At 48.9% G+C, this 27484-nt stretch overlaps 1 protein-coding gene across 7 annotated transcripts in view; it reads left to right on the forward strand.

Annotated features, from left to right (window-relative positions):
* Nucleotides 1–27281, forward strand: part of ARNT2 (aryl hydrocarbon receptor nuclear translocator 2) — a 194447-nt gene extending 167166 nt beyond the window's left edge. For 5 of the 7 annotated variants that reach the window (XM_065905813.1, XM_065905812.1, XM_065905808.1 and 2 more), the window contains exons 15-19: nucleotides 4239–4338; nucleotides 6987–7125; nucleotides 7834–7999; nucleotides 15912–16048; nucleotides 18367–27281. In XM_065905813.1, coding sequence (XP_065761885.1) covers nucleotides 4239–4338; nucleotides 6987–7125; nucleotides 7834–7999; nucleotides 15912–16048; nucleotides 18367–18465 — 641 coding nt within the window. In that variant the 3' untranslated portion in view covers nucleotides 18466–27281. Of the gene's footprint in view, nucleotides 1–4238; nucleotides 4339–6986; nucleotides 7126–7833; nucleotides 8000–15911; nucleotides 16074–18366 lie in introns of all 7 variants that reach the window. The other 2 variants (XM_065905811.1, XM_065905809.1) reach the window with 2 other exon arrangements.
* The last annotated feature ends 203 nt before the right edge of the window (nucleotides 27282–27484 follow it).

A 27484-nucleotide genomic window follows, 5' to 3' on the forward strand; every position in this document is an offset into this window, starting at 1 on the left:
GACACTGCAATCTCCTGGGCTGCAGCACACCAGGTTTCCCTGTCCTTCACTGTCTCCCAGAGCTTGCACAAATTCATGTCCATTGAGTCAGTGATGCCATGCAACCATCTCTTCCTCCGTCTCCTGCTTCTCTTCCTGGCCTCAACCTTTCCCGGCATCAGGGACTTTTCCAGTGTGTCAGCTCTTCGTATCAGATGGCCAGAGTATTGGAGCTTCAGCTTCAGCATCAGTCCTTTCAATGGATATTCAGGGTTGATTTCCTTTAGGATTGACGGGCTTGATCTTGATGTTCAAGACCAAACAACTAACATAGAGGGAGCACAGCGCCCCCTCCAGCAGGAGACAACTGGGTTAAAGATTTACTGAGCATGGCCCTGCTCATCAGAGCAAGACCGTTTTCTCCACCTATGAATTCTTTTTATACACAGAATTGAGCTCATACTGTTTGGTAGTTTAGTTTTTCACATGTCTATTATGAACATCTTTCTAGGTTATTAAATAATCTGCATTGTTACTGCCTGCATAGCGTTCCAGTGTATGAGTGTTCATAAGTCATCGTTTGTGGTGGTCACCAAGGTGTCCACCTGTGTTAGTGTCACTATTAGAGAAAGTGCTACCATTCATGGGACTTCCCTGATGTCCAGTGGTTAGGACCTTGTGCTTCCACAACAAGGGTTGCAGGTTCAATCCCTGGTCAGGGAACTAAGATCCCTACTTGCTGCACAGCGCAGCCAAAAAAATAAATAATAAAACGATATAAGAAATTTTATAAAGAAACAAAATGGTGCTGTCCAAAGTTCAGGTGTCACATGGAACCCACTTGTGTAGCCGCCTCACTCGCCCACTCAGACTGCCACTGAGATCAGCAACATATAAAACTTGGAAATGTTGTTGTTGGTTCCAAAATTCAGGAAAAAAGATTCCATTTTCATGGGATCAGTGAGATACAGCACAGTTGGGATCAGTTTAGGGAGATAACAGCTGACTCATGCCACAGAATCATGGGAAATGCAGAAAAGGGACAGGACCCCAGTGCCTCCCAGGACCAAGGAGCGGGGATGGCGTGGCCCGGGGGAGGACAGAGAGGCCCTTGGCAGGTCCCAGTCCTTCTGTCAGCTCGTGGGGTGGAAGACCCCAGCCCTTATTCCCACGTGGCTGGGGACCAGATGCTAAGAAAGCAGGAAGCTGCCTGAATGGGTGGCTCAGACGGTAAAGATTCCATCTGCAGTGCGGGAGACCTGGGTTTGATCCCTGCGTTGAGAAGATCCCCTGGAGGAGGGCATGGCAACCCACTCCAGTATTCTTGCCTGGAGAACCCCATGGACAGAGAAGCCTGGTGGTCTATAGTCTGTGGGGTCACAAAGAGTTGGACACGACTGACTGACTACGCACAGCACAGCCTGAGCTGAGGGCAGCAGGTGCCAGCACAGCACAGCGTCCAGCCCCGAGCAGAGGACAGACCTGTTAGCATGATGCGAGGGCTCCCTGCTGGTGCTCCTCCTCCTCCCCATCCCGGGTCATCCACATGTGCCAGCTGCCCACAGCAGTGTTTCCTCCACTTTCATAGAGAGATGTGGTTTCATCCAGCAAGAGGAAACAATCCCACATCTCACTGGTTCCTCTTCCTCTCAGATAAGCCTGAAATATTTGGCCACACCCACAGCATTTCTGGGAAATCCTTCTGAAATTTTAATATTATACAGACATAGACATATTCCCATAGAGATGACAAAATAGAAAAAAAGTTAACAGAAAAGGAAAACTAAGGGGAAGGAAAATACATAATCTCAAAAATTTTCCACCAACCAAGCTGCTTTCCTATATGAAAAAGCAATAGAGAGTTGGCTCAGTGGTTAAGAATCCACCTTTCCATGCAGGGGACGTGGGTTCGATCCCTGGTCGGGGAACTAAGATCCCACACATAACGGAGCAACTAAGCCCACGTGCTAGAAATACTGAGCCCTCACACTCCGGAGTTTGTGCTCCACAATAAGAGAAGCCCTAGTGCCTCAACTAGAGAAAAAACCCGCACATCACAAGGAAGACCCAGTGCAGCCAAAAAAAGGAACAGAAGGACCTTCTCAGATATGTGCCATCTACTTATACTTCCTGGAAAAAATGACTTGAAGGAGAAGTCATTGTGAAATGAATCAAAATACAGAACACAAGATTGGAAATGATAAGTTGGAAAAGCAGCAGCAATGAAAAAGTGAAACTAGTGACATGTAGAATTAATATAAAAATTTTTAGAAGATACAAAAGATATTTAAAAATAAAAACCCAAGTCAAATCAGTTCAGCAAAAATACATACTTTGGGTGAGGGGACTAAGAACCAAAATTTTTCATCAGTCTATACTATTTTATCTCTGACATTTACAAAGATATATAACTTCAAGTATTTAAACATAACTACTAATGAATGGTAAAAAGAAAAAAAAAAAAGGAAAGGAAAGAGGTCTCACTTCCAAACCATTTCCAAGAAAAGACGAGGACATTTTTAGCAACTTGCAAAATACTCAGAAGAAAAATAAAGTGAAATAGCAAGAAACTATGAATAGCATGAGTAGTGCAATAAGTTGGTGCCCAAGGGCTCCTGACTGATAGTTCTGGAATAATTGGATAGTTCTGGAATGGTATGTCCCCCAAAAATGATATTACCATAACAAAATGAAACTATTTAACCTGGAAGAGTTGATGGTGATGATGCTCCAAAACCAAGGAGGAAAGCAGAGGTGTTGACCTTGCCACACAAAGAAAAGTTAGAGCGTTCAGTGGGCAAAGAAGCTTATTTTATATAGATAAAAGGTGGAACCTAAAAATGAAGATACATCATGAACATTGAAATGTGAAATCCAAAAATAGTCTGAAACACAAGAGATCCTGATAAAGCCAAATTGCAGTGGAAGATTTCAATATGCCTTTCTCCATCTCTAACAACTCATGTAGCTCAAAGTAATAACAAAGATATAGAAAATTAAAAATTATATATATATATAATTTTAAGTGTATGCGTGCTCAGTCGTGTCTGACTCTTTGCAACCCCATGGATGATAGCCCGCTAGACTCCTCTGTCCATGGGATTTCCCAGACAAGAATACTGGAGTGGGTTGCTGTTTCCTCCTCCAGGGAATCTTCCCAACCCAGGGATCGAACCCATGTCTCCTTCATTGGCAGGCAGATTTTTTTTTTACTACTGAGCCACCTGAGAAGCCCATGTGATTTTATAGACATATGTAATTTTGTACCACACAAACATCCTGGAGCATTGAGGAAAATAAATGTTTCTTATTTAACCAGCAACCAAAAATCTTAAATACATGAGAGAAAAATGGCCTGTTTATAGTCAAGAGAAATTCAGAAGTCTTTCTTACTCCTGCAACTTTTAATTTTATTTAATTTTTTGGCAACCTCATGTGGCTTGCAGGATCTTAGTTCCCTGACCGGGGATCAAGCCTATGCCCCTAACAGTGGGAGCATGGAATCTTAACCACTGGACCTCCAGGGAAGTCCCCCTCCTGCAACTTTTAGCCTCGTCTCTTTCTCTCCAAGATGCAAGGCCTTGTGATTAGGTTAGAAATGTACGCCCAAGAGTCTGATCCCTTTCCGTCCTGTAGGGATTTCCCACTATGCAACACCATCATTGCAGCAGAAGACGATGGAGCAGTGAAACTGCTCAGCGCCTCTGTGTTTTTAAAAACGTCATGGAGGTTTGTTGACAGGTGTGGGAGATTTAGCCGTGGCCCCTTTAGCCCAATCCCGGGGCCCCAAGTCCGGGATCCTGAGCGTTCATCACTGCTAATGGCCACCCAGGGAAGAATCGGCCCGCTCTGCCTATTCCTACACCAGCAGGCCCAGAGACAGGTGCAGATGTGGGGTCTGTCTAGGCACAGAATAGCTGCCATGTAACTTATCTGCATCTCCTTTATTCTGGTATCTTGCTGCAAGTAGATGTTAGAGATTATAGGAATAAGATGCAAGCGGGGTCTTTGAGCTTCTGGGGAAATGGGAGGGTGCTTTGAGGGAGCCCTGGGCCCCTTGATTAGAAGAGGGAGTGAGAGAGCTCCCATCCCCACTGCTGTTTCTCAAACTACCACCCTCTTGCTCGTGTCAGATCTAAAGGCCCAGCTGCGATTTAGCCCATTTCTTTAGCCTTTCTCTGTGGGTGCTCGGGGCTTCCTGCCCTGGGGTCTGTAGGGCTGGAACTCTTCCAGGGTGACCCTTGCTCTACTTTTCCCAGCGGAGAAGAAGATGATGAGCTCAGCTTCTGCAGCAGGAACACAGCAAATCTACTCCCAAGGAAGCCCATTCCCTGCTGGACACTCGGGAAAGGCCTTCAGGTACCAGTCAGGAGTGTGGGGCACGGGACAGGGGCGGGCAAGAGGGCAGGAATAGGGCCCTCCCCAGTGAAGCCCTGGGTCTCAGAGTCTGACTCTATGTGCAGCAAATACTGCCAACCTCACTTAGTGCTTACCCATTCGAATGCCCGGGCTTCCCAGATGGCTCAGTGGTAAAGAACCCGCCTGCCAGTGCAGGAGATGTGGGTTCAATCCCTGGGTCAGGTAGATCCCCTGGAGAAGGAAGTGGCAACCCACTCCAGTATTCTTGCCTGGAGAATCCCATGGACAGAGGAGCCTGGCGGGCTACAGTCCATGGGGTCACAAAGAGTCAGAGATGACTGAGCACACACACACACACACACACACACACACTGAGCACACACACACACACTGAGCACACACACACACACTGAGCACACACACACACACACACACACACTGAGCACACACACACACACACACACACACACACACACACACACACACTTGTATGCCAGGGCCAGGCTGAGGGGTCCGGGAGCTCCAGTTCTGACCTGCAAGCCCTTGATGAGCCACCGTAAATATAAGGTGTCGGTTACTCTTTCTTGGATGTGAACGGTGCCAGCCACTGTGTTGTGCAGAGATGCCTGCCATGGAGAAGGGAGTGGGGTGGCTCTAGCCAGGACAGACCTAAGGACACCTGACAAGGCAGCAGGAAGTACCCTGTCCCTGGGTTTCTAGAGGCCAGAGCGACCTCCAAGGGGGAGAGGACCACTCAGCCCATCATGCCTGGGGTCTCAGCCTAAAGGGCTGCCTATGGGAGGTATAAGTAGGATGTTGTGCTTCCGGGGGTTGGTTCTTAGCATCAGGGGTCTCTTGTAAGTCACTGAGGAAGCCAACAGCACCACCAGGGATGGGGCCTGGCTCCAGGGGCTCCCAGGGCAGCAGGAGCAGGGGCTGGGGAGCTCAGACAGACACCTTCAGGGAGGGTGGTGGGGACTTGTGTGAGCCATCGGGTACCCCCAGACCCACTAGAAGAAGCATCTCAGATCCGTGCCTGGTGGGATGGGGCTCCCCAGGCAGCCCAGCCTCTGACTGACTCAGCCAGAGCTGAATATCCAGTTGAGAATCAGGCAGGGACCAAGACTGGGCAGGTGGACCACCCACCCCAGGGAGAGGTCCCAGCTGGGATGGCCCTCACCAGGGGTCAGTGGACCGACCTCGGGGAAGCAACAAGTGGTCAGCAGCTGCTCCATGAGACATTAACCCCTGAGGTCACAGAGTGGCTCTGCCAACCCCGCAGCTGGGCTGTAGTAGATGGTGACTTGTTCTGAGTCTCTGGGGAGCTCTGTCCTGGTGCAGCTACTCTCTAGTCTGGGGATGGGAGGACAAGATGGTGGCCCCCTGTGAGCTGCCCCTGAGACATAATCCCTGCAGGTCACCTGGCTCTGCGAAGCACTGGCTAAGGCTCCAGGCTCTTCCCCTGCTGCTGGTTACTCACCCACTCAGCACATGGTAACCTGCTGTAGTTCCATGCCAGGCCCACCTAGGCCTGTGTTCATTGAGTCCTTGTAACACTTGCTGCTTCCCCCTCTCCCTCCCCGCCCCCTGCCATCTGGACAGAGGGCAGCCAGGATGAAGCAGAGGCCAGAGGTGAGGAGGCTAGCCAGGCACAGCATGGTGGGGGCAGAGGTAGGGGGAGGCCCGGAAGCAAAAAATCAGATGGGCACCTGCTGCAAGGGTAAGTGCACAGGCATCAGGATTGTGCTGAGCAGAGCCCAGGGGACAGGAGACATGGGGACTCCTGGAGTCTGGGAGGAAAAGAATAAGATGAATACATGAGTCTTGACTGCTCTGCTCGGCTTGGGAGTTTAGTCTTCATCACTGGGACGGCTCATGGTAGAAAAGGGGCTTGAGGAAACAAGGTCCTGGAGAACGTTTGTGATGACAGGGGTGTAAGGGGTGGAGTGGAGGAGTAAGGCTGCAGGCAGGTGCTTAGAACAGATGGTCCAGGTAGAGATGCTGAGTCTGCACCAGATGTTGTCACTGAAACAGAAGAGGGGGGCCAGTCCCCTTGTGGAGCCTGGCATTGGGGAGGCTCTCACTAGATCACTGGTCTATAGAACAAATGTGTTAATTAGTTAAAAGAATGCCATGAAGCTGTAAGCTTGTAGGATGGACAGTTTCCTGTACATCTGCAGGGCCTGAGCTGGATTGAGTGGGAAGGGACATGGGGTGAGTGGCACTGAGCCCTTGGCAGGATGACATAGCTATGGCTACATGTCCCTAAGTTTGTCCCCCACCCAAGTCCTGCTATGGTCCCACGGGCCCTTTCCTGGGGTCCACAGCACTCCTGCCAGCTCTCCAGTCAGTGCTGTCAGGGCAGCCAGGGCCAAGGGGTGGAGGAGACCCCTGCCACCCCAATAGAGAACAGTGATCAGAAAAGGCCCCGAGGTCACATACACACATCAAGAGGAGATGGGAAATGAGCCCTGTGTTAAGTGAGGAAGGGATCTTGGGAGTGAAGTTCCTCTTAATCACAGTTAGTGCAGGAATTTTTTTTTTTTTTTTTTGGCTGCACTTCATTGCGGCACTCTGGCATCTCTAGTTGTGAGCCTTAACCGCTGGATCACCAGGAAAGTCCCATGGTGCTCTTTCTTCCCTCACAGCTCTGCCGTGGTGCATGTGCCTGGAGTGAACGACATCCAGTCCTCGTCCTCAACAAGTCAGAACATGTCCCAGATCTCCAGGCAGCTCAACCAGAGTCAGGTGGCCTGGACAGGAAGCCGGCCGCCCTTTCCAGGACAGGTATGGGTGTCAGCAAGGGCGTTGCCCCAGGTCCCCAGAGGGCGCAGAGCACCTGAGCTGTGCTCTCTGGGGATCCCAACTCTGAGACCAGGTCAGTGCATGGAGCTGGAGCTGACTGCCTCAACCATGGCCGGGCTCCTAGGAGCACAGGGGCGAAGGGTACTTTGAGAACCAGGTACACATCAATGGTACCAACGTTTCACAGCCTTTTCTCCCAGCAGTCTGGAGGCAGCTCTGGGGAACCCAGGGGAGGGGACAGGCACTCAGAGACCCTCCATCAGGAGCAAACCCCTCACCACTCAGGACCTCAGTTCCCTTGGCCCAGGAGTGCATGCGGACATCAACCTGGGGACGCGCCTGGCTCCCTGTCATCACTGTGGGGACATCTGTATCCTGGACTGGTAGAGTCCTTGCCAAGGTCCCCTAAGCAGAAGGCAGAGGACTTAGATCACTGAGTCCCTGGAGGGCAATTTCAACCAGACCCTGAAGATCCAGGGCCTGAGTCCTGTTTCTTGGGCCAGCACATGTTGGCCTGATCCTGGGCATGGCGCCCAGCAGGCCAGGAGGCCACTAGAGTCACTGTCAGCCCAGAGCAGGGCTGCCAGTGCAGGCTGGACCTGCGCAGGACAGTGACCAACTGGGGCCGTGGGGCGGGGGTGGGGGGCTGCTGGTGATGCTGGCCTTCTCTCCGCCTTGTCCTGATTGTAGCAAATCCCCCCGCAGTCCAGCAAGACTCAGTCTTCTCCCTTTGGGATCGGAACGAGCCACACATATCCCGCAGACCCCTCGTCCTACAGCCCTCTCTCCAGTCCGGCTACCTCCTCGCCCAGCGGGAACGCCTACTCCAGCCTGGCCAACAGGACTCCAGGCTTCGGTAGGTGGGGACGGAGGGGAAGAATTTCTGGAAGAGCCAGTTAAGATAATTTCTGAACATTCTGGGTTTGGGGGTCTAAGCCCTAGGCTCTCAGAACCCTGGTACCAGGTCTGGAGATTTCCAAATTCTCTTCTCTCTGGCCATCAGGAGGCCAGTGGTGTCCCTAAGAGACTTGCTGCCTAGACCTGGGCTTTGTAGATCGACTTTATCATTGTCAAGGCTCTCAGTCTCCTGTGTACTGACATCATCTGAGTGCTATTTTAACCATTTATGGCCCTTGGCAAGGACTTTTAGATCACCCAAGTCAAAAACCCTATACAGTAAGTCCCCTACTTATGAATGAGTTCTGTTCCAAGAGTGCATTAGTGAGTCCAAGCTAGTTAGCCTAGATATCCAACTAACACAACTGGCTATATAGTACTGTACTGCCATAGCTTTATAATACTTTTCACACAAATAATACATAAAAAAAAAAAGCAAGCATTTTTAATCTTACAGTTCCATACCTTGGAAAGTACAATAGTGCAGTACAATAACTGGGCATATTTGCATCTTTGCAAGTTTTTTTTTTTTTTGAAGTTTTTTTCCTTCCTTTTTTTTTTTTATTTTATTTTATTTTTTTTTAATTTTTAATTTTTCAGTGGGTTTTGTCATACATTGATATGAATCAGCCATAGAGTTACACGTATTCCCCATCCCGGTCCCCCATCCCACCTCCCTCTCCACCCGATTCCTCTGGGTCTTCCCAGCCCACCAGGCCCGAGCACTTGACTCATGCAAGTTTTTATATAGGGAACTTACTGTGATCTTGTTTCAAAAAACTAGGGAAGTATGGGTCATAGGGATGATGCATTGCATCAATAAATTGTGTACATGATAAACATTGTAAAGTTCTCTCTCTTTTTAATATTACAAGAGGGATCCTATCCCACAGAAGAACACCTTGCTTAGCTTTGTTTGCACAACTTCAGGCCCTAAAGGGTTAACTGTCTGCTTCCCTCTGGTGGACTTCCCAGGAGCCCCACCACTGCTCACCCTGAGTGTGTTTAAATGACTCACTCTGCGTGTCTACCAGGGTCCAAGTCCCATGTCACAGAGCAGGAACTCAGAAATGCTCCTGATGCCAGCAAGAAGCCTGAGCTGGTGTTCCCTTCCTGCAGGGCTGTCTGTGGAGACAGTCATGCTCAGGGGGCATTTCCTCTGCAGAATGGATCATTCTCAGGCAAGCATGAAGCAGAGTCGAAACACCTGAGTTTCCACTTAAGCTGCAAGTGTCCCTTTAGGGCTATGTCAACTTTAGGAAGCATGTGGTGCCTTGCCCCTGGCCCTCACCTGAGTTGTCAGCTGCCCCCACGCCCTGTCCAACCCCACCACTAATAGCAGACCCCGCAAACCCAGGTCTGGTGGTTGGGGAAGCATTTCCCAACCCTTTAACTGTCCCTCCCCCTCAGATTCAGGTGTCTCTCTGAGTGAATCCCATAGACTTGTAGCAGGTTCTCATACTCAGCCTTTAAATATCCTTGCCAGATGATTCGGTGAGTTTAGAAGCACAGCCCCCTGTTTCAGGAAGGAGAGGCCCTTCCTGAAAGGCAGCTGCTTTCAAGCCAGCCAGGAGCTCACCTTAGACCCACCCTGAGGTTGGAAGTCTCTGGTTCCCAGGAGGGTCCCCTGCTTGCTGCATGTGGAGAGACACCACCCCCACCGCCAGTCTCAGCACACTTGGCACGCAGGCACCTAGTCCTTCCTGGGAGCACAGGGCCCACCGGTCACTGACCTACTTGCTGGCCCTCCTGATGCCAGGCCCTGTGCTGAGCCCTGGGAGGAGACTCGGTTCTGACCGGGTAGAAGGTCACAGTGCAGACCCCGAGGCAGGGGAGACAGACAGGTACAGGGAGGTGGGCAGGCCCGTGCTGGAGGTGCAGCAGCCAAGTCTGTTGGAAGCAAGTGGGGGAGTCAGAAGAGGCTCCCAGGAGAGTCAGCATTTCCCCTGATGTGGCCTAGAAGCATCTCAGGGCGGCCCTAATGAGAAATGAGAGGAAGCCATCCCCTGCCCCAGCGACTAGAGCTTTTAGCTCTGTGCCTCTGTCTGGTCTCCACCTACCAAATGCTGGGCTCTGAAGTGCAAATGGAGGTGGAACACAGGAAGGACAGAGCCGGGGGCTGAGGCTGCCATACAACCCGCTGACCACGAGCAGGACTGCACAAACGGGGCTGCAGGCTGAGCAGCCACTGTTAGAGCTGCCAGGCTGCTAGCTTACTTCAGATGATGATAATACTGTAATAATCATGAGAGCAGCTCACTCATACCACATGCTTACTTTGTGCTCAACGCTTTGCACACTTGAATTTATTTAAAGCTCATGGAGGGTTTCCCAGGTGGTGCTAGTGGTAAAGAACCCACCCACCTGCCAATGCAGGAGACATAAGAGAAACAAGTTCGATCCCTGAGTTGGGAAGATCCCCTGGAGTAGGAAATGGCAACCCGCTCCAGTTTTCTTGCCTGGGAAGTCCCATGGACAGAGGAGCCTGGCAGGCTACAGTCCGTAGGATCACAAAGAGTGAGACACGACTTAGCGACTGAGCTTGCACACATATACATATGCCTTCTGAGATGGCCTGCACCCTGTCTGTGAAGTGTGTCTCTCTAAATAAGTCTACTTCTTACCTATCAGAAAAGAAAGAAATGTCTCTAGACATTGCCAAATGTCCCTCCAGGATGGGGGGTAAGGGCAAAATCACCCATGCCTGAGAACCACTGAGCTAAACCCAGCCACTTAGGACCTCTGAATGGGACTTCGGGTAAACCTTGAGACTTAGTGCAGTTTCCAAATCAAATGAATCTCACCAAAATTTTTAGTTAGCAAAAGTTGAAAGAACATTGAATGCCAATAATTTTTTTAAGGAAGTTGTCATCCCCTTTGTCTACAGTCTAGAAACTGACAAGCTCCCCAAGGTTCTGACTCTTGTGAAAGCCCACCCGGTCGGCCCAGATGGTAGCAACCTACTCGTATATTCTGTTTGGAATCCCTGGGCTGGCAGGTGGCCCAGGCATCCAGCCAGGGGATGTAGCAGCCTAGGTCTTACGCAGGCCGCCCACAGAACACAAGAACCACGGCATGGCTGGAACCCATGCTTAAGGTTTGCAGTCACACACGTGGCTTTCAGATAGATGAAGCAACAAGAGGATGTTGATTACCACTGGGGCTTTTTCCAGAAAGAGGCTTGTAGGTACATATCCTGGGGGCAGTCCACGAACATGCCCTGTTTATGGTCTGTGGTACTGGTCCGTCGGGGCCAGGGTTTAGTCTAAGACCCCACAGGGCTCTATCATCCTGGGGCAGTTATGTTGTAGTTACTACTCATACTTTAATCAGAGAGGTCACTGATGCAGCTCAGAAAAAAACGTCAGGAGCAGAGACTGCATGGAGGGCTTTCCCCTTTAACTGTCCCACCACATGACGGGTGCGGTCATCTTCTGGATCATCGATGGATATAACTTCCTCCAAGAAGATGCAGATTGAGTTAAGTCTCACAGCCCTGTCCTTCCAATTGTCTGTGCTTTCCTTATAAGCAGTCTTAACAGTTTCAATTGGGCTTCACTGCTGGTTCAGTAATACAGAATCCACCTGCCGTGCAGGAGACCTGGATTCAGTCCCTGAGTTGGGAAGATCTCCGGAAGAAGGAAATGGCAGCCCACTCCAGTATTCTTGCCTGGGAAATCCCATGGACAGAGGAGACGGGCGGGCTACAGTCCATGGGGTTGCAAAGAGTCGGACATGACCGAGCGACTAAACAAACAACAATTCCAATTGCCTGGTTACTCATCTGTCTTTCTCAATGAATCGGGCCTTTGCAACCCATTGTATCCCCAGCCATTGCTCAGTGTTGGGTATGTAGCATTCACTATGAAAACTATTTATCAAATGAATGTATATGGGCTTCAGCATCAGAAGGATCTCGGTTCAAACCCTGGCTCTGGTATTTATTCCTGACATCTTTGAGCCCCTGTCTCTTCATCTGAAAAACGTGGATGATGGACTCATCTCAGGGAGTCAGAGTGAAGAAGAAATTAAAGAATGTCTCAAAAGTATCCCAAAGGATGCCTAGCACCTGGTCACTACTCCAAAAATGCCAAGCCCTTTCTTGCTTCCTTAGCTGGCTTATGCTGTTTCTAAAGCAAACCAGTCCTTCCCTGGTGGCCCAGTGGTTACGACTCCACATGTCCAGTGCAGGGAGCATGGGCTTGATCCCTGATTGAGGGGCTAAGATCCCCCATGCCACGCAGCAGGGCCATAAATAAGTAGGCACACCCTATAGCAATGTTAACTATTTAGTCGTCATGTTGCACTTTACATCCCTATAAAAATAAATAAATGAATAAAGCAATCCAGTTCATTGATTTTTTTTTTCTTTTGCATGCAGTTAGGAAGAGCACTTCCCTTCCCAGAAGTTTAAGAATTTTTGTTCTGAAATCTTGTCTTGTTCATGAATACAGCCACCCCCGGACACAAGTTGGGGAAGCTAGTCTTCCTCTAATCCTCCCCCTCCACCCCCTCCCCTGACTCTGGCTATCACCAAAGAAGACTGATGAGAGGATGGGTATTAGCTTCATTATAAGTTGGTGATATCCAGGAAGCCTTCAACAGGAATAGAAGTGAAAGTGTATAGAGCATTCTTGTTTCTTCCTCCTTTGCTCCTCTTTCCTTTCCTTCATGCTTGCCTTGAGCAGATACTTTTTTTTTATTTATTTGGCTGTGCGGGATCTTAGTTTTGGCAGGTGGGATCTAGTTCCCTGACCAGGGATTGAACCTGGACCCCCTGCATTGGGAATGCAGACTCTTAGCTACTGGACCACCAGGGAAGTCCCAGCAGATACTTACAGAGACCTGCTTTATTCCAGGCACTGTACTCAGTGAGGCCTGGAACAGACGTTTTAATAGATAAGGTCCCTACCCTTGAGTTACTCACATCTGGGGATGAGTCATCTTAGCATGATGGGCACCATCCTGAGAGACAATGCAAGTGCCACAGGCCAGCTGAGGAGAGAGCATGGAGTCAGTCGTTCAAGGTCATATTCGATCAGGTCTCGGAGTACGAGTAGAATCCTGCAGGCACAGAGCAGGGGGAGGACACACATGCCAGAGAGAACACAGCTACAGTGGCACCAAGCCAGTCATCCCTGAATACATGAGGCCAGCCCCCATGGTCTGCCCCAGCCTCACCTTCAGCAGAGGTGCCTGTGTCCATCCAGCCTCTGTCCCCGCAGCAGATGGCCCAGCTCGTGCTCAACCTTTCGGCCTCCAGGATGGGGTGGGTATCTGACCAGTGGGGCTCCCGTCACTGCTCCAGCTGGGGCTGCTGCACTTTTCATCTTCTTTTTTTAAACATTTTACTTATTTATTTACTTTTTGCTATGCTGTCTTTGTTGCTGCATGTGGGCTTTCTCTAGTTGGAGCTAGCAAGGGCTACTCTTTAGTTGCAGTGCACAGGCTTCTCATTGCAGTGGCTTCTCTTGTTTTGGAGCAGTCTCTAATGTGCACGGGCTTCAGTGGTTGTGGCCCTGTAGCATATGGGATCTTCCCAGACCAGGGATCAAACCCAGTTCCCCTGCACTGGCAGGCAGATTCTTAACCACTGGACACCCAGGAAAGTCCTACGCATTTAATCTTGCCACAGTGTTGAACCAGGACTGTTCTAGATTGTTCTATTCACAAATCATGGCAACCCACTCCACTGTTCTTACCTGGGAAATCCCATGGACAGAGGAGCCTGGTAGGCTACAATTCATGGCGGTCGCCAGAGTCGGATACAACTTAGCAACTAAACCATCACTATTCCCAAATCGGGCCAGGGGATATGATTCTATGGAAAAGTTGTCCCTGGCCCATGGAATATCATGAGAGAGTGTTCGGGAAAGGCATTTCAGCAAAGCCAGATGCATTTGTTTAAACAACAGAATCCTATGTGCACAGTAGATTTAACTCCTTCTTGTGTACAATAGGGAACTGTATCCTTACCTGAGTTTCTGAACCCCTTTACCAACTGTATTCACGCAGACCTTGAAAGGTGCCATGGTGAACCATTCAAGGGAGAATATGTTCTATTAAAGCCCCTCATGTCTCAGGCAGTAGGTGAGATGTGAGAGAGAAAGGGATTGACTCTTCCCTCTGAACACCATCTAACACTCCACCTGAGATGAACCCAGTGCCCACTCATCAGGTGGGGAGTGGGGTCGCCCATGGTCAGTACGACTTGAAGAACAAGTGGGGCCAAGGTGGGATCTGTTCTGCTATCCAGAACTGCACAGTGAGCCCATCGCCTCCAAAATGTCGTTGAATGGTTTGGAACAAGGAAAAGTGCCTGCAGTTTTTAATATGCCTTAGGATAAACCAACCCTGGTAGACTTAAAAAATACTCACAGCCTGAAAGTTGGGGATTATATTTTATTTGATGGGAATGGGCTTCCCTGGTGGTTCAATGATAAAGAATCCTGGCAATGCAGGAGACCCGGGTTGGATCCCTGGGTTGAGAAGATCCCCTAGAGTAGGAAATGGCAACGCACTCCAGTATTCTTGCCTGGAAAATTCCATGGACAGAGGAGCCTCGCTGGCTACAGTCCATGGGGTCGCAAAAGTCAGACATGACTGAGCATGCACAGGATTTAGGACTTCAAGCCTGTGAGGTAGCATCTCAAGTAACCGTTAGAGAACTGCTCAGAGGAGGCGAGGGGAGAAGCCAGGTCATATAGAAGTTTTGCAACAAAGGGCAGGTAGTCTGAACATCAAAAGATTATTGTTAAAGAAGACCAGATAACCAGGTTAAGGAATTTAGCACTTTTCCATATATGGGAAGATACAAGAGTCTGGGCTTACTGAAATCATTCCTTTGATGTGCACCTCACCTATCTGGGGCTAGTATCCTATGTTTTCGCATCCTGAGTTTCCTCAAGGTTCCCAGTAGGGAGTGGCTACAGACTGATGGCTGCTAGATGGCAAGAATTCTTTTCTTCCTCAGTTCCCTCAGGGCTCACCAGCTCACAATTGTGGTAGCTGCAATTGCTGATGACTGTGACATCCTTGTTTACTGTTATGGCAGGAAATATTCCATTTCTCGCCCCCTCGGGTTAATCCTTTAAAACACTTTAGTGTTTTAGGCAAAATTCTGCTCTTTTTTCTAAGTTTTGTTTTTCCACCAGGTATTGTTTGTAAATTATGGACAGAAGCAAGGTTGCTCTTGTTCACAAATTATTTTGGCAGTTTCCACAAAGAGACCTATCCCCTTGTCTAAGCTGTACCCAAAGGCCTTTCCTCTCAAACTAGTGGTGCTGAGAAACACTGCTAAAGAGACGGACAGAAAGAGCCATGGCTCTTGGCCCCCGTGGAAGGACCCTCATGGAATGCCATGTGTGGCTTCAGCTGAGTTACCCAGAAGGCAGTGAGGCTGGTGGAGGTCAAGTGTTGCTGGGTGAGGCTTTTCTGCCGGCAGGACAGGGTTCCTTTAAAGAGCAGTCTGTGAGCTGGGACATTTGCAGTGGCAGAGACTGCGTATTCGTTCTCCTGCACATCTAGGAGATGGCTTCTCTCAGCCACAGACCTGCCTGCAGCAGTGATCATGAAGGACTGAGGTTTGTAAGACTTTAAGCACCCTGGCAGGTGCGCTTGGGGAGAACCACCCTCACTGCCCGATACCCCACCATCTGGCAGAGAGCTCCTATTTCTGTTTCACCCACCCAGCTCTCAGGTGCCAAACCAGCTTCTTATCTGTCAGCCAGCATGAGGCAGAGGGGGACAGTGAGCACTGTCAGCCTGCCCTGGATGGAGTGCCGGGGTCCTCTGGGCTGCAGTGGTTCTTGGGTCTCCCGAAGTCATGGGCTGGCTTTTAAAGGAAGTGTCCTCTACGTCGGATCTTTCAGCTGAGAGCGGACAGAGTAGCGGGCAGTTCCAAGGGCGGCCCTCGGAAGTTTGGTCGCAGTGGCAAAGCCAGCACCACGGACAGCAGAGCAGTGAGCCGCACTCCCACCAGCAGCCCGGTCAGACTGAAGTGTTCCAGGTAAATCAGCGAGCACCGCCTTCTCGTAGGTACCCGCGCCTTCTCTCTGCTTCCTTTCCCCCTCGGTCTCTGCCTCCCTGCTGTAGCACCGACTGCTGATAGATTGTGAGTTCTGGCCCCTCCCAGGAAGGTCGTAGCCCCGACTCCAGGGGCTCCAGGAGGAGAAAGAGGCGAGGCTCCCTTCTCAGCCCCACGCATGTATTGCTGATTGAAGCTGCCTGGGCGCCTTGCAACTCCTCCGTTGTCTGATCCAGCTGTCCTCAACCCTTTTGGCACCAGGAACCAGTTTTGTGGAAGATGGTTTTTCCACAGATAGTGAGAGGGGATGGTTTCGGGATGATTTAAGTGCATTACATTTATTGTGCCTTTTATTTCTATTGTTAGTACATCAGCTCCACCTCAGATCATCAGGCTTTACATCCCAGAGATTGGGGACCCCTGGTTTGAGCCATACCCTAAGTGTGCAACAGATATTGCTGGCATACCACACTGCAGGACTCGACCCCCTTAGGTATCAGAGCCCCACTTTCAGCCAGGAAAGTTCTCACTGGGAAGAGGCTCCAAATGGGGGTGTGAGCCTCCTGGTGTCCCATCCACCCCACCAGGTCTTCATGTGGGAGAAACACCCGATAACTAGAGCCCCAGGTGCCTTCTGTCACATTCCAGAGCTTGCCCCGCAAGGCACAGCTGGAGCAGGGACACCCGGGACCCACAGGACTATAAAGCCCTCATGGGAGAGCTCTCATTTACCCCACCATCACCCACATTGGGTCTTCCCTAGTGGCTCAGTGGGAAAGAACTCGCCTGCCAATGCAAGAGACGCGAGTTTGATCCCTGGGTCGGGAAAATCTCTTGGAGGAGGAAATGGCAACCCACTCCAGTGTTCTTTCCTGGGAAATGCTGTGGACAGAGGGGCCTGGCGGGCCACAGTCCATGGGGGTCACAAAGAGTCGGCCATGACTTAGCGACTAAACAGCAGCAACGCCTCAGGCTCCTTTCCCCCCAGTTCAAGCAGCACCTTCACAGGCAACGATCTAGAACCCAGGTCCCCAAAGAGACAGAATCCTTTTATACTTGCAGAGAGGTGCCTCACCCAGGCCCTCAGCTGACCACCCCTGACCCGTGATGACTATCCCCCTTCCTCCACCCGTCGTGCTGAGCCCTGGCCCAGCCTTCTGCCTCAGAGTCACCATGTGAGGCAGATTTCCCTAACCTGGCTCTCATGGTCACGATGCTAAAAGGAATGTTTGGTCAAATACATTTGTGAGACATGATTAAACAGTTATTCAGTTTCTTTTTTAAAAAATTATAATTGCTTTACAATGTTGTGTTAATTTCTGCTGTGCAACGAAGTGAATCGCCATATGTTTACATGTATCTCCTTCCTCTTGAGCCTCCCTCCCACCCTGCCATCCCACCCCTCTGGGTCATCACAGAGCACTGAGCTGAGCTTCCTGCGCTATCTGGCAGCTTCCCACTAGCTCTCTGTTTTACACATGGTGGTATATATCGGTCAATGCCACTGTCTCAGATTGTCCCACCTTCTCCTTCCCCTGCTCTGTCCACACGTCTCTTCTCTACATCTGCATCTCTATTCCTGCCCTGCAGATAGGTTCGTCTGTGTGACTACAAGACTTAACAGAGCCTTTATATACTATTGATGACTGAGGGTTTTCAGGTGAGCAAAGTACACCTCGTTTCCCAAACTCATTTGTCCGCAGCATTCTTTTCTCCCGGAGTGTCTCATGGGCTGAGAATTGGACACAGCACGCTTTGGGGAAATTGCCATAAAGGATTGAAATATAGCTCTGCCCATTTTCTGGATGGGTAGTCTGAGTCCCAGAGAACTTGAAGGACTTGTGAAAGGTGAAGTCTAACCCCACAGGGATTTGGCCTTGTCCTCGATGTACACGGTGAAGACAGACCACTCAGTTCTCCTTACACGTAGCCCTCCTGCCCTTCCCTGCATTGCAGTTTTCTTGTATCTTGATTGTTGGTTGTGTGTATCACTTGCTTGGCACCAAACTGGTACCAGTGGGCCTCTTGTCCACCCTGTGTCCTGGCTAGGCTTTAAATAGACAGAGCTTCCTGCTGCAATGACATCTCCCAGGACAGCAAAGGTACCCAGGGTCTCAGACATTGGAGGAAGCCAGCATCTGTCAGATGGTGGGGGCAGTAGGGAGGGTATTTGTTCCCAGGCTGCCCTGTTGGAGAGATGCCATGAGGGTGGCGGGCAGGCTGGGCTCCTGGGACATGCCACTGCCGGGGAGAATGAGGGGTGAGCCGACTCCCCTGCGCTCTTTTCCTCTCTCCCACAGGACATGCTGCCCATGCCCGGAGATCCAACCCAGGGGACCGGCAACTATAACATCGAAGATTTTGCCGACCTGGGCATGTTCCCGCCGTTTTCGGAGTAGCTGCGGGCAAAGCCAGGCTTCACAGAGCAGTGTCCCCCCTGCTGTGACGTTGACGCCGTCGTGAACGGGACCCCCTTGGCCTGCTTGTCCTGTGGCAGGACCCCCCCCCCCCCGGTAGAAGACACCTCGTTTCCCCCCGCCCCCGCCGTGTTCCCCCTGCCACCGTCTCATTGCTCAGCTTCTAGCCCTCAGCAGTGGCTGCTCTGCCACCAAACAGGAGCCTGGTAGACGTCAGGGGTGGGTTTATTTATTGTATTTTACTTGTGTGTGCTTGGGAGGCCGACCCATTGGGTTCCTAAAATCTGGTTGTGAATAATCTCCTGTCGGACAATTCATGTCTATGAAAAGTTCACTTACAGCCCAGAGAGCCCAAGCGGCATGCCCAGGCCTGCCCTGGAAGCTGGGACCTGGTTCCTCCTGGCTTTTAACTTCCGTCCGCGTGGGGCTCAGGGCGGAGTGGGGAGAGAGGACACAGCCTGTGTTCTCAGAGCTGGGGGTGAGCAGCCGGGGACCCGCAGGGGGACGCCGGCTCCCCTGTCTCCCGGCCCAGCCGCGTCCGTCTGTGTTGCCATGAGACGTGTCCTTTGTGCCGCGTGCTGTGAACCCCTGTCCTGATGGGTGTGTTGTGCCCGTGTCTGTCGTGTGTGGCAAGAGCAAGTGTCTAGACCCCAGGGTGTGTGGCGGAGGTGGGGCCCCGGCCAAGCTGAGGAGGACACGTGACCAGAGGGAGCCAGGCCTGGGGCCTGGGTGCCAGGCCAACAGGCTGAACTGAGCAGGCGGGTGCTTGACGGCAGCCCCGGGAGTCCCGGCCCAGAGCTGCTCGCTCTGCTAGGTCAGTTCTTCGGTCCAGGCGGGGACAGTGGCATCTTGAGAGGGGCAGAAGGTGGGTCTTTGAGGGAGAGGACTTGGGCTCCAGTTCTGGTTTTGCCACACACCCCCCCCACCCCAGGGCCTTGAATCCCTCAGGTTGTCTCAAGACAGAGTGAGAGCTGACTTCTAGAAGCTTGCCTGGCTACCTTCTGAGCCCCTGGCCCCTGGCTTGCTGTTTCTCTCCGATCTGAGATGATTCCCCATTTTTACTTACCACCACTCCATCCCGTGCCCTTTACAGTAAGGAAAGAAACTCCTGTGTCCTTCTCCCCATGGTCCCCCTCCTGTCCTGCCTCCCCATCCCATCAGCTCACCGACACCCATAGGGAGACACACTACCTACCTGTGGCCACCTCTCGGCAGGCAGAGGAGCCCATGCCCCCTGCAGGCGCCTGTCTCAGAACAATCCTTGTACCCCTGCTCCCAGGGTTCTGAGGGGCCTGGCAGAGTGGAGTTGCTTCTAGGCTGCCTGAACCGGGAGTGAGCCCCACCCGCAGGAAGGAGCCACTCAGAGAGTGTTTGCTCTCACCCTCTGCATCTCAACCCCAGCACTGGCCAGCATCCAGAGCGGATGGGTGTCCATTCTGGCCTGGGAAGCTCCAGCTTGAAGTCCAGCATTGTTCACGAGCTTACCCTCGGCTGGTAGCCAGCTTTGTGTGATCCCAGGTCATAGGCTCTAAATTAAAACTGACCTGACAGTTTCTAGAGTGGCTTTTAATCCTCGTGTATATAGTGGCGATTGGATTTGGGGTTAGATGCACAGGTTATCGTTTTTAACCTTTAAAAGCCTTTTGGCTCCTGGGGAAATGGCAGGTGGCTTGAACATCCCCTGACCCTGACAGAAACAAGACCCAGAAGGGGCCTCCCCTGGGTGTGCCCCACCCCTGGGGTCACCTCTGCCCCCCCTGCAGCCTTGAACTTGTCCCAGACAGTAGACTTAATTATTTCCCCAAAAGAGGCACCAAAATAGCTTTTGGATCAAAGAATGGGTTCTCAATGAAATGAAAACAGACTTCTTGTGACTTTGAGTCTATAAGTCTGAAAGTTTGAGGGGGGAGGTATGTTTGTCTCTTCTGGTTTTGGAGGGAATTTGGGGGTTTTCTGACGTACACACACTGATCAGCATGCTGACTGGGAGCCTGCCACCCACCTGGACTGTACTGGGTGCTGAGGGGATGCAGAAGGACAGAGGAGAACAATCTTGCCCCCGGGACCTTTTATCTACTTACACAACGTCTAGGATGAGAACCTCTCAGTTCTTAGTCCTAGTAGGCAAGAATTTGTGGGCAAATGAGAGCCAGACATAATGGGAGAGCATCATAACTAAACAGCCCCAACCTGACTTCCCTGGTGGTTCAGTGGTTAAGACTCTGAGCTTCCACTTCTGGGGCCTGGGTTCGATCCCTGGTCGGGGAACTAAGATCCTACACACAGCACAGTGTGGCCAAAAAAACTAAATAAATAAGCCCACCTCCCCTTCCAGCTTTGTCCCAGGAGCCCTGGAGGGGCATCTGACTGCAGTGTGGCTGGCAGTTTGAGTTTCCTGTTTTCTTTATTCCCCATTCCACAATTTGATTGTGAGTGTTAGAAGCCATCATGTGGCCTCTCAGAAAACAGGAGCACCCAGAGGACCACAAGTCTGAGGGATTCTTCCCCCACCACCACACATACACCCACACAAGGAATTTTGAGACAAATGAGCATTAAAGTCCTAGAGAGCCTAGTAATGTCAGTTTGCAGAAGCCCCTCCCTCTGGTCCTGCCCAGCCAGGAGGCCAGAATGCCCATGGACCCTGCGTCAGCGTGGCCTTCAGTTCAACTTCCTTTCCTACTGGAGGTGGACGAAAAGCTGGATTGGGAAGGAGAACAACACTAGGACTTTGACTCTGGGACTCTTCCTCACTCACACCTCATCTTGCATCTCCCAGGCCTTCCAGTGGCTTCCTTCGGCTGAGCAAGCAGAAGGCTCTCCCCCAAATAGACCCTTGTGGTGGCTGCCTGAACCATTGGTGAGCACACAGACACAGCCACGCTGAGGCTTGGCCAAGGCTGGGTTAGTGACTGTGATGGTGGCTACAGGGGTTCTAGAACATTCTGCCTCTGTATCCTTCCCACTGGCTTCATCTTTAGTTTTGGTTTTAGGGAGCAACAGAGCCATCACAGACACCCACATTCTTCTCTGCATCCCCCAGTTGGTCAAATTCGCCCTTTTGTTGTTTCGTGAATACCTGTTGCAGTGAGAATACTGTTAGTTGGTGGGACTGACGTTGAAGAGCATGACTCTCCTGAGTCCATAAGAGACTCTGTCCCCCAGACTAGCCACCCTTGACACTGTCAGTGCCGTGACCAGGCTCAGTCTAGAGATGAGTCAGGCCCCAGGGAAATGACCGTGTTCCCTCCCCTCTACGTGAGCACCTGGACTAGCAGATGAGCCCTGAATCTCTACCCTGCCCCTGACGCACCTGCTCCCTAACATTTATGACATAAGCAGGACCATGCTGGTCACTTCACAGCTGTAGCCAGTCATGAGTCAGGGTGGAAATGCTCCTTCTTTTACTGGGAAGTACGGGTTTGATCATTAAGTCGCTGTGTCCTGACTTGCCAGGGACAACCCAACTTGTCCATCCAGCCCTCTCTCCTGGCCAGATCCTCATCTTGGGTACAAAGGGATCTGACTGTCCTCCTTTTCCTCACTGCCTAGGGGCAGAGCAGCTTGAGAGGCATTATGCTGGAACACCCGCACCTCTTCATGCATAGGTAGGTGTGCCTGGGTCTTGGGGCCAGAGACCATGGAGCGGTGACCATGAAAGTGGAAAAAGGCAGGTTTTATGGGAACAAGGCAGTCTGCTTCCGGTTAACAATCTCATTTTCCTCCAAAAACAAGAGAGTTCCCAGATGAGCGTCAGAGGACAGTTTCAGCACTTAATCGTTTCTCTTTTAACCTTTCTTCTTATGAATGTGAACCGTGCTGTGGATAAATCATCATTTGTATTGCTCGAATGTTCTCTATGACTAACAGTTATTAAGTCAGTTGTGTATATGTGTAACTAATGGAACTGCCTTTTAAAATTTCATTACAATAAAAATGACTTTGCTCTGAACACTGAATAGCCCAGCTTTGTCACTGAACAATTCATAGAATCTGCTCTTGAAGTTGGGTAGATGCTCTCATGTTACTCTTCCGAAGGGCTGTGTATTGTTGTCCCCAGGAAAGGGTGTAGAAAGCATATATGCTTAAGAGTGACTCTGTCAGGGGATCAGGCTACATAAAAATTTTAAAGAAGCTAATAATTCTCAGCTTTGTGTGTTAGGCAAGGCTCTCTGGAAGGCTGTTTGCAAATGCTATTTTTGTGACTATTATTAACCTCTGTGATGTGGATATTACTCCTGGTTTATAGATTCAGAAACTGGGACTCAGAGAAGTTAAGTGACTTACCTAAGAACACAAAGGTTGATCTTAGGTCTCATTACAAAACCTTGTATCTGTTGTACTCTTCAAACACTCTCTTTCTTAAATTCTCCCAGGGACTTCCCTGGAAGTCCAGTGGTGGTCCCATGTTTAAGACTTCTCTTTACAATCCTAGGGGTGCAGGTTCCATCCCTGGTTGGGGAACTAAGGTCCCACATGTCTTGTGGCCAAAAAATCAAAACATAAATTAGCAAGTATTATAACAAATTCAATAAAAATGTTTTAAAATGGCCTACATTTTTCTTTTAAAAGAAGATGTGGGATTGGCATAAAGAAAACTAGATCAGTAGAACACCATAAAGAATCTGAAAGTATGCACATGTTCAGAAAGGAGAATATTTGGTATGTGCGCCACTGAAGCAAGCCAAAGCTGTTATTTACAAGAGTCAGCATTACAAATCACGGGACCAGACAGACTTCCAATAAATGATGCCAGGGAAAAGCACATGGGAAAAGAAGTAACTGTACCCTTATCTTACACAATGTACAAAAGATAAATTCCCCACAGATGAAAACATCTGAGTGTTGAAAAGCAATATATGTAAAATCTTTAGAAAAAAATCTGGGAAAATATATTGACGAAATCAGTTAGGGAAGGAGATTTTAAACCAGACACAAAGACCACAAACCATACAGAAATTTTTTAAAAGTTTTGTTTGAGGTCACTCAAAAATAATGAGCTTAAAGAAATGGACAAGACAACCAAAAAACTGGTAGAAATATTTGCAATGTATGTACCTTACAAAGTGGTATTCGCATCATTCAGAGAGACTATTCTGAATATAAGGATTCATAAAAATGAATAAGAAAAATATAGCTCAATAGATAAGTGACCAGAGGCTTCCCTGGTGGTCTAGTTGTTAAGACGTTGCCTTCCAATTCAGGGGATGCAGTTTCAATCCTTGGTCCGGGAGCTCACTTCCCTAAAAACCAAAACATAAAACAGAAACAAGATTGTAACAAATTCAATAAAGACTTTAAAAATAGTCTGCATCAAAAAAACAATTGTTTTTCATAGATAAATAATCAGAGTTTGAATTGCCAGTTCATAGAAACTCAGTGGCATTAGATGTGTGAGAAAAGACTGAACCTCACTAGTAATGAAGGGAAATGCAAAGTTTAAGCAAGATAAGGTCTATCACTCAGACATACGAGGTCTGATAACTCAATTGTTATGACCATATGGGGAAACAGGACAGACACTCTGGGAAGGGTTACACAATATCCCAACATGTCAAAGATGTACAAACCCTATGACTCAGTGAATCCAACTCCAAGTGTCTTTCCTAGGAAACCTCCCACATGTGTACTACAAGGCAGGTGAAAGGAGACCTACTGCACTGCTTGTTGTAGTGAAAAACTGGGAACCTGTCTAAGCATCCTTTAGTAATGAAATGAATAAACTGATTGATGTAGGCCCACAAAATTTGTGTGCCGCACTTAAAATGATTTTGTAGAAGTGTGCGCACCTTCTAAAAACATACTATTACATTTAAAAGATTGTACATATTTTATAACTCAAGGCGATTACATATTGTGTTTCTGCATAAATAGACATGCAGCAAACATTTTTTAAAAAGCACCTCCTGGATGGGTAGGTACAACTGTGAACAGAGAGGAGGAGTGGACAGAGTGACTTGTGTGGTTGAATTCCTTAAAGCAGATTAAGGCAGAGGAAAGAAAGAGGTGTTGATTGAAAATAAAGAGAAAGATATAGTAAATGTTTTTCTCTTTCTGTGTTCTCTTACTTCACTCTGTGTGACCATCTCTAAGTCCATCCATGTCTCTACAAATGATCCAGTTTTGTTCCTTTTAATGGCTAAGTGATACTCCATTGTGTATATGTGCCACATCTTCTTTATCCATTCATCTGGAGAAAAAGTATCTGAAGCAGTTATGGCAAAATGTTAAACAGCTATTTCATCTTGGTGATGAGCATATGGTATACTTTTCTCAAATTTGCTGTATAGTAGAAAAAGTGTTAGTCACTCAGTCATGTCCAACTCTATGCATCCCCATAGACTGTAGCCTACCAGGCTCCTCTGTTCATTGGATTTCCCAGGCAAGAATACTGGAGTAGGTTGCCATTTCCTTCTCCACAGATCTTCCTGATCCAGGAGTGTTCCATTGCATTGATATAAAATTCTGTGTGCATTTATATTCGTGAAAGATGAAACTCTAGTAACCTATCTTCACATGATAGAATCTCAAATGAATTTACCTTTTATGTAATTTAAAAATATATATATTTATTTGCTTACTTGAGTGCACCCAATCTTAGTTGCAGCATCTAGTTCCCTGTAAAGGGAATTGAGCCTGGGCTCCTTGCATTGGGAGCTCAGAGTCTAAGCCACTGGACCACCAGGGAAGTCCCTATCCTTGTAATTTTTAATGTTATTTGTTTTACGAAGAATGTATGTTACTTATAAAGTCTTGAAAAATAATGAAAAGCAAATCACCTGTCAGAATAAGAAAATAAATCACTTAGCCACACTACCTTGAAATCGTTGGATCCCTGGTCGAGGAACTAAGATCCTCCATGCCATATAGCGAGGCCAAGTAAATAATTTGTTTGAACCTTGAAACTTTGAACTTAAAAAGGAAAAAAAGAAAGAGTCATAGCTGGACACAGTTATGCCAGATCAGGCAGTGCAGGAATTGCCAGGTAAGTTCAGAGGAGAAGAAATAGTGAAAAAAGCCCAAACAGTTGCCAGGACATGGCTTCACCTGCATCCTCCCTTTAAATCTTCCCCCAGCAATAGTCAGCTAGATAAAAGCACACTCTCATCATAGATAGAGCAATAGTAATTCTTTCCCTGATGTTACTAATGATGTACACTCATTATTTTTAAGATTGTAGCATATAGAAAAGCATGAAGAATAAACGATTGTATTCTGATTCACGCTATTGATGAGGGCCCCAGTGAACAGAGAAGGGCGATGGGGATGACGCACAGGAGTGTGGAAGCATGAGGCTGCTCAGGTTGGGAGGGGGAATAAACCAGGAAGAGCATTGGCCAGATTTTCATGGTGCTCTCTCCACTCCCGAGACCCACTTCCCAGCCTCCCCTCCCAACAGCTCCTTATCGTCATCTGGGAGGAAAATAAGGTCACCTCCCTGTTAACCATGTTGAAGCCCAACAGTCATGAAGTTAATTCTCCTGCAAACCCTCTCAAGTGTGTTCTTTCCATAAACACTTGTGTGGCACCTCCCACTTGTCACACACAGGGCTGGAGCTACACAGTGAAGACCCAACCCCAGCCCTAGAATATGAGGTTCCTAACTTATGGTTCCCGGGGGAAGGATGGGGGAAGGGATAGTTAGGGAGTTTGGGATGGACATATGCACACTGCTGTATTTAAAATGAATAACCAACAAGGACCTACTGTTCACACAGGGAACTCTGCTCAGTGTTATGTGGCAGCCTGGATGGGAAGGGGTTTAGGGGAGAGTGGATACATGTATATGTATGGCTGAGTCCCTTTGCTGCCCACCTGAAACTATCACAACTTTGATAATCAACTATACCCTCGGACAAAATTAAAAGTTTTTTTAAAATGCATTAAAAATTTATTTAAAACCTTGATATGAAATATCTGAAATTATTGTCATATTTGTGATGGGATGTTGTTTAATTATTGCTCTAACTTTATCTTTATCTCATCCAATATTAAAGCATGCAGTAGGCACTTGATAGGGCTTCCCAGATGGCTCAGTGGCAAAGAATCCGCCTGCAAATGCAGGAGACATGGGTTCGATCCCTGGGTTGTGACAATCCCTTGGTGAAGGAAATGGCTACCCACTCCAGTATTCTTGCCTGGAAAATCCCATGGACAGAGCAGCCTGGTGTGCTACAGTCCATGGGGTCGCAAAGAGTCAGATGCCACTTAGCGACTAAACAACAACAGCAATAAGGCACTTAATGTGTTTGAATTAATAAGTGATATTATTTAGTTATGATTGAATGAGTAGCATTATTGAATGTCATTAATGAATGACAAATGTCATTTTAAAACCCTCTTACACTGTTGGTGGGAATGCAAACTAGTACAACCACTATGGAGAACAGTGTGGAGATTCCTTAAAAAACTGGAAATAGAACTGCCATATGACCCAGGAATCCCACTCCTGGGCATACACACCGAGGAAACCAGATCTGAAAGAGACACGTGTACCCCAATGTTCATCGCACCTCTGTTTATAATAGCCAGGACATGAAAGCAACCTAGATGCCCATCAGCAGACGAATGGATAAGGAAGCTGTGGTACATATACACTATGGAATATTACTCAGCCATTAAAAAAGATTCATTTGAATGAGTTCTAATGAGATGGATGAAACTGGAACCCATTATACAGAGTGAAGTAAGCCAGAAAGATAAAGACCAATACAGTATACTAACACATATATATGGAATTTAAAAAGATGGTAACAATAACTCTATATGCAAAACAGAAAAAGAGACACAGATGTACAGAACAGACTTTTAGACTCTGTGGGAGAAGGCGAGGGTGGGATGATCTGAGAGAACAGCGTTGAAACAAGTGCACTATCAAGTGTGAAGCAGATCACCAGCCCAGGTTGGATGCATGAGACAAGTGCTCAGGGCTGGTGCACTGGGATGACCCAGAGGGATGGGATGGGGAGGGAGGTGGGAGGGGGGATCGGGATGGGGAACA

Source organism: Muntiacus reevesi, chromosome 15 (assembly GCF_963930625.1).
Source record: "Muntiacus reevesi chromosome 15, mMunRee1.1, whole genome shotgun sequence".
NCBI lineage: Eukaryota > Metazoa > Chordata > Mammalia > Artiodactyla > Cervidae > Muntiacus > Muntiacus reevesi.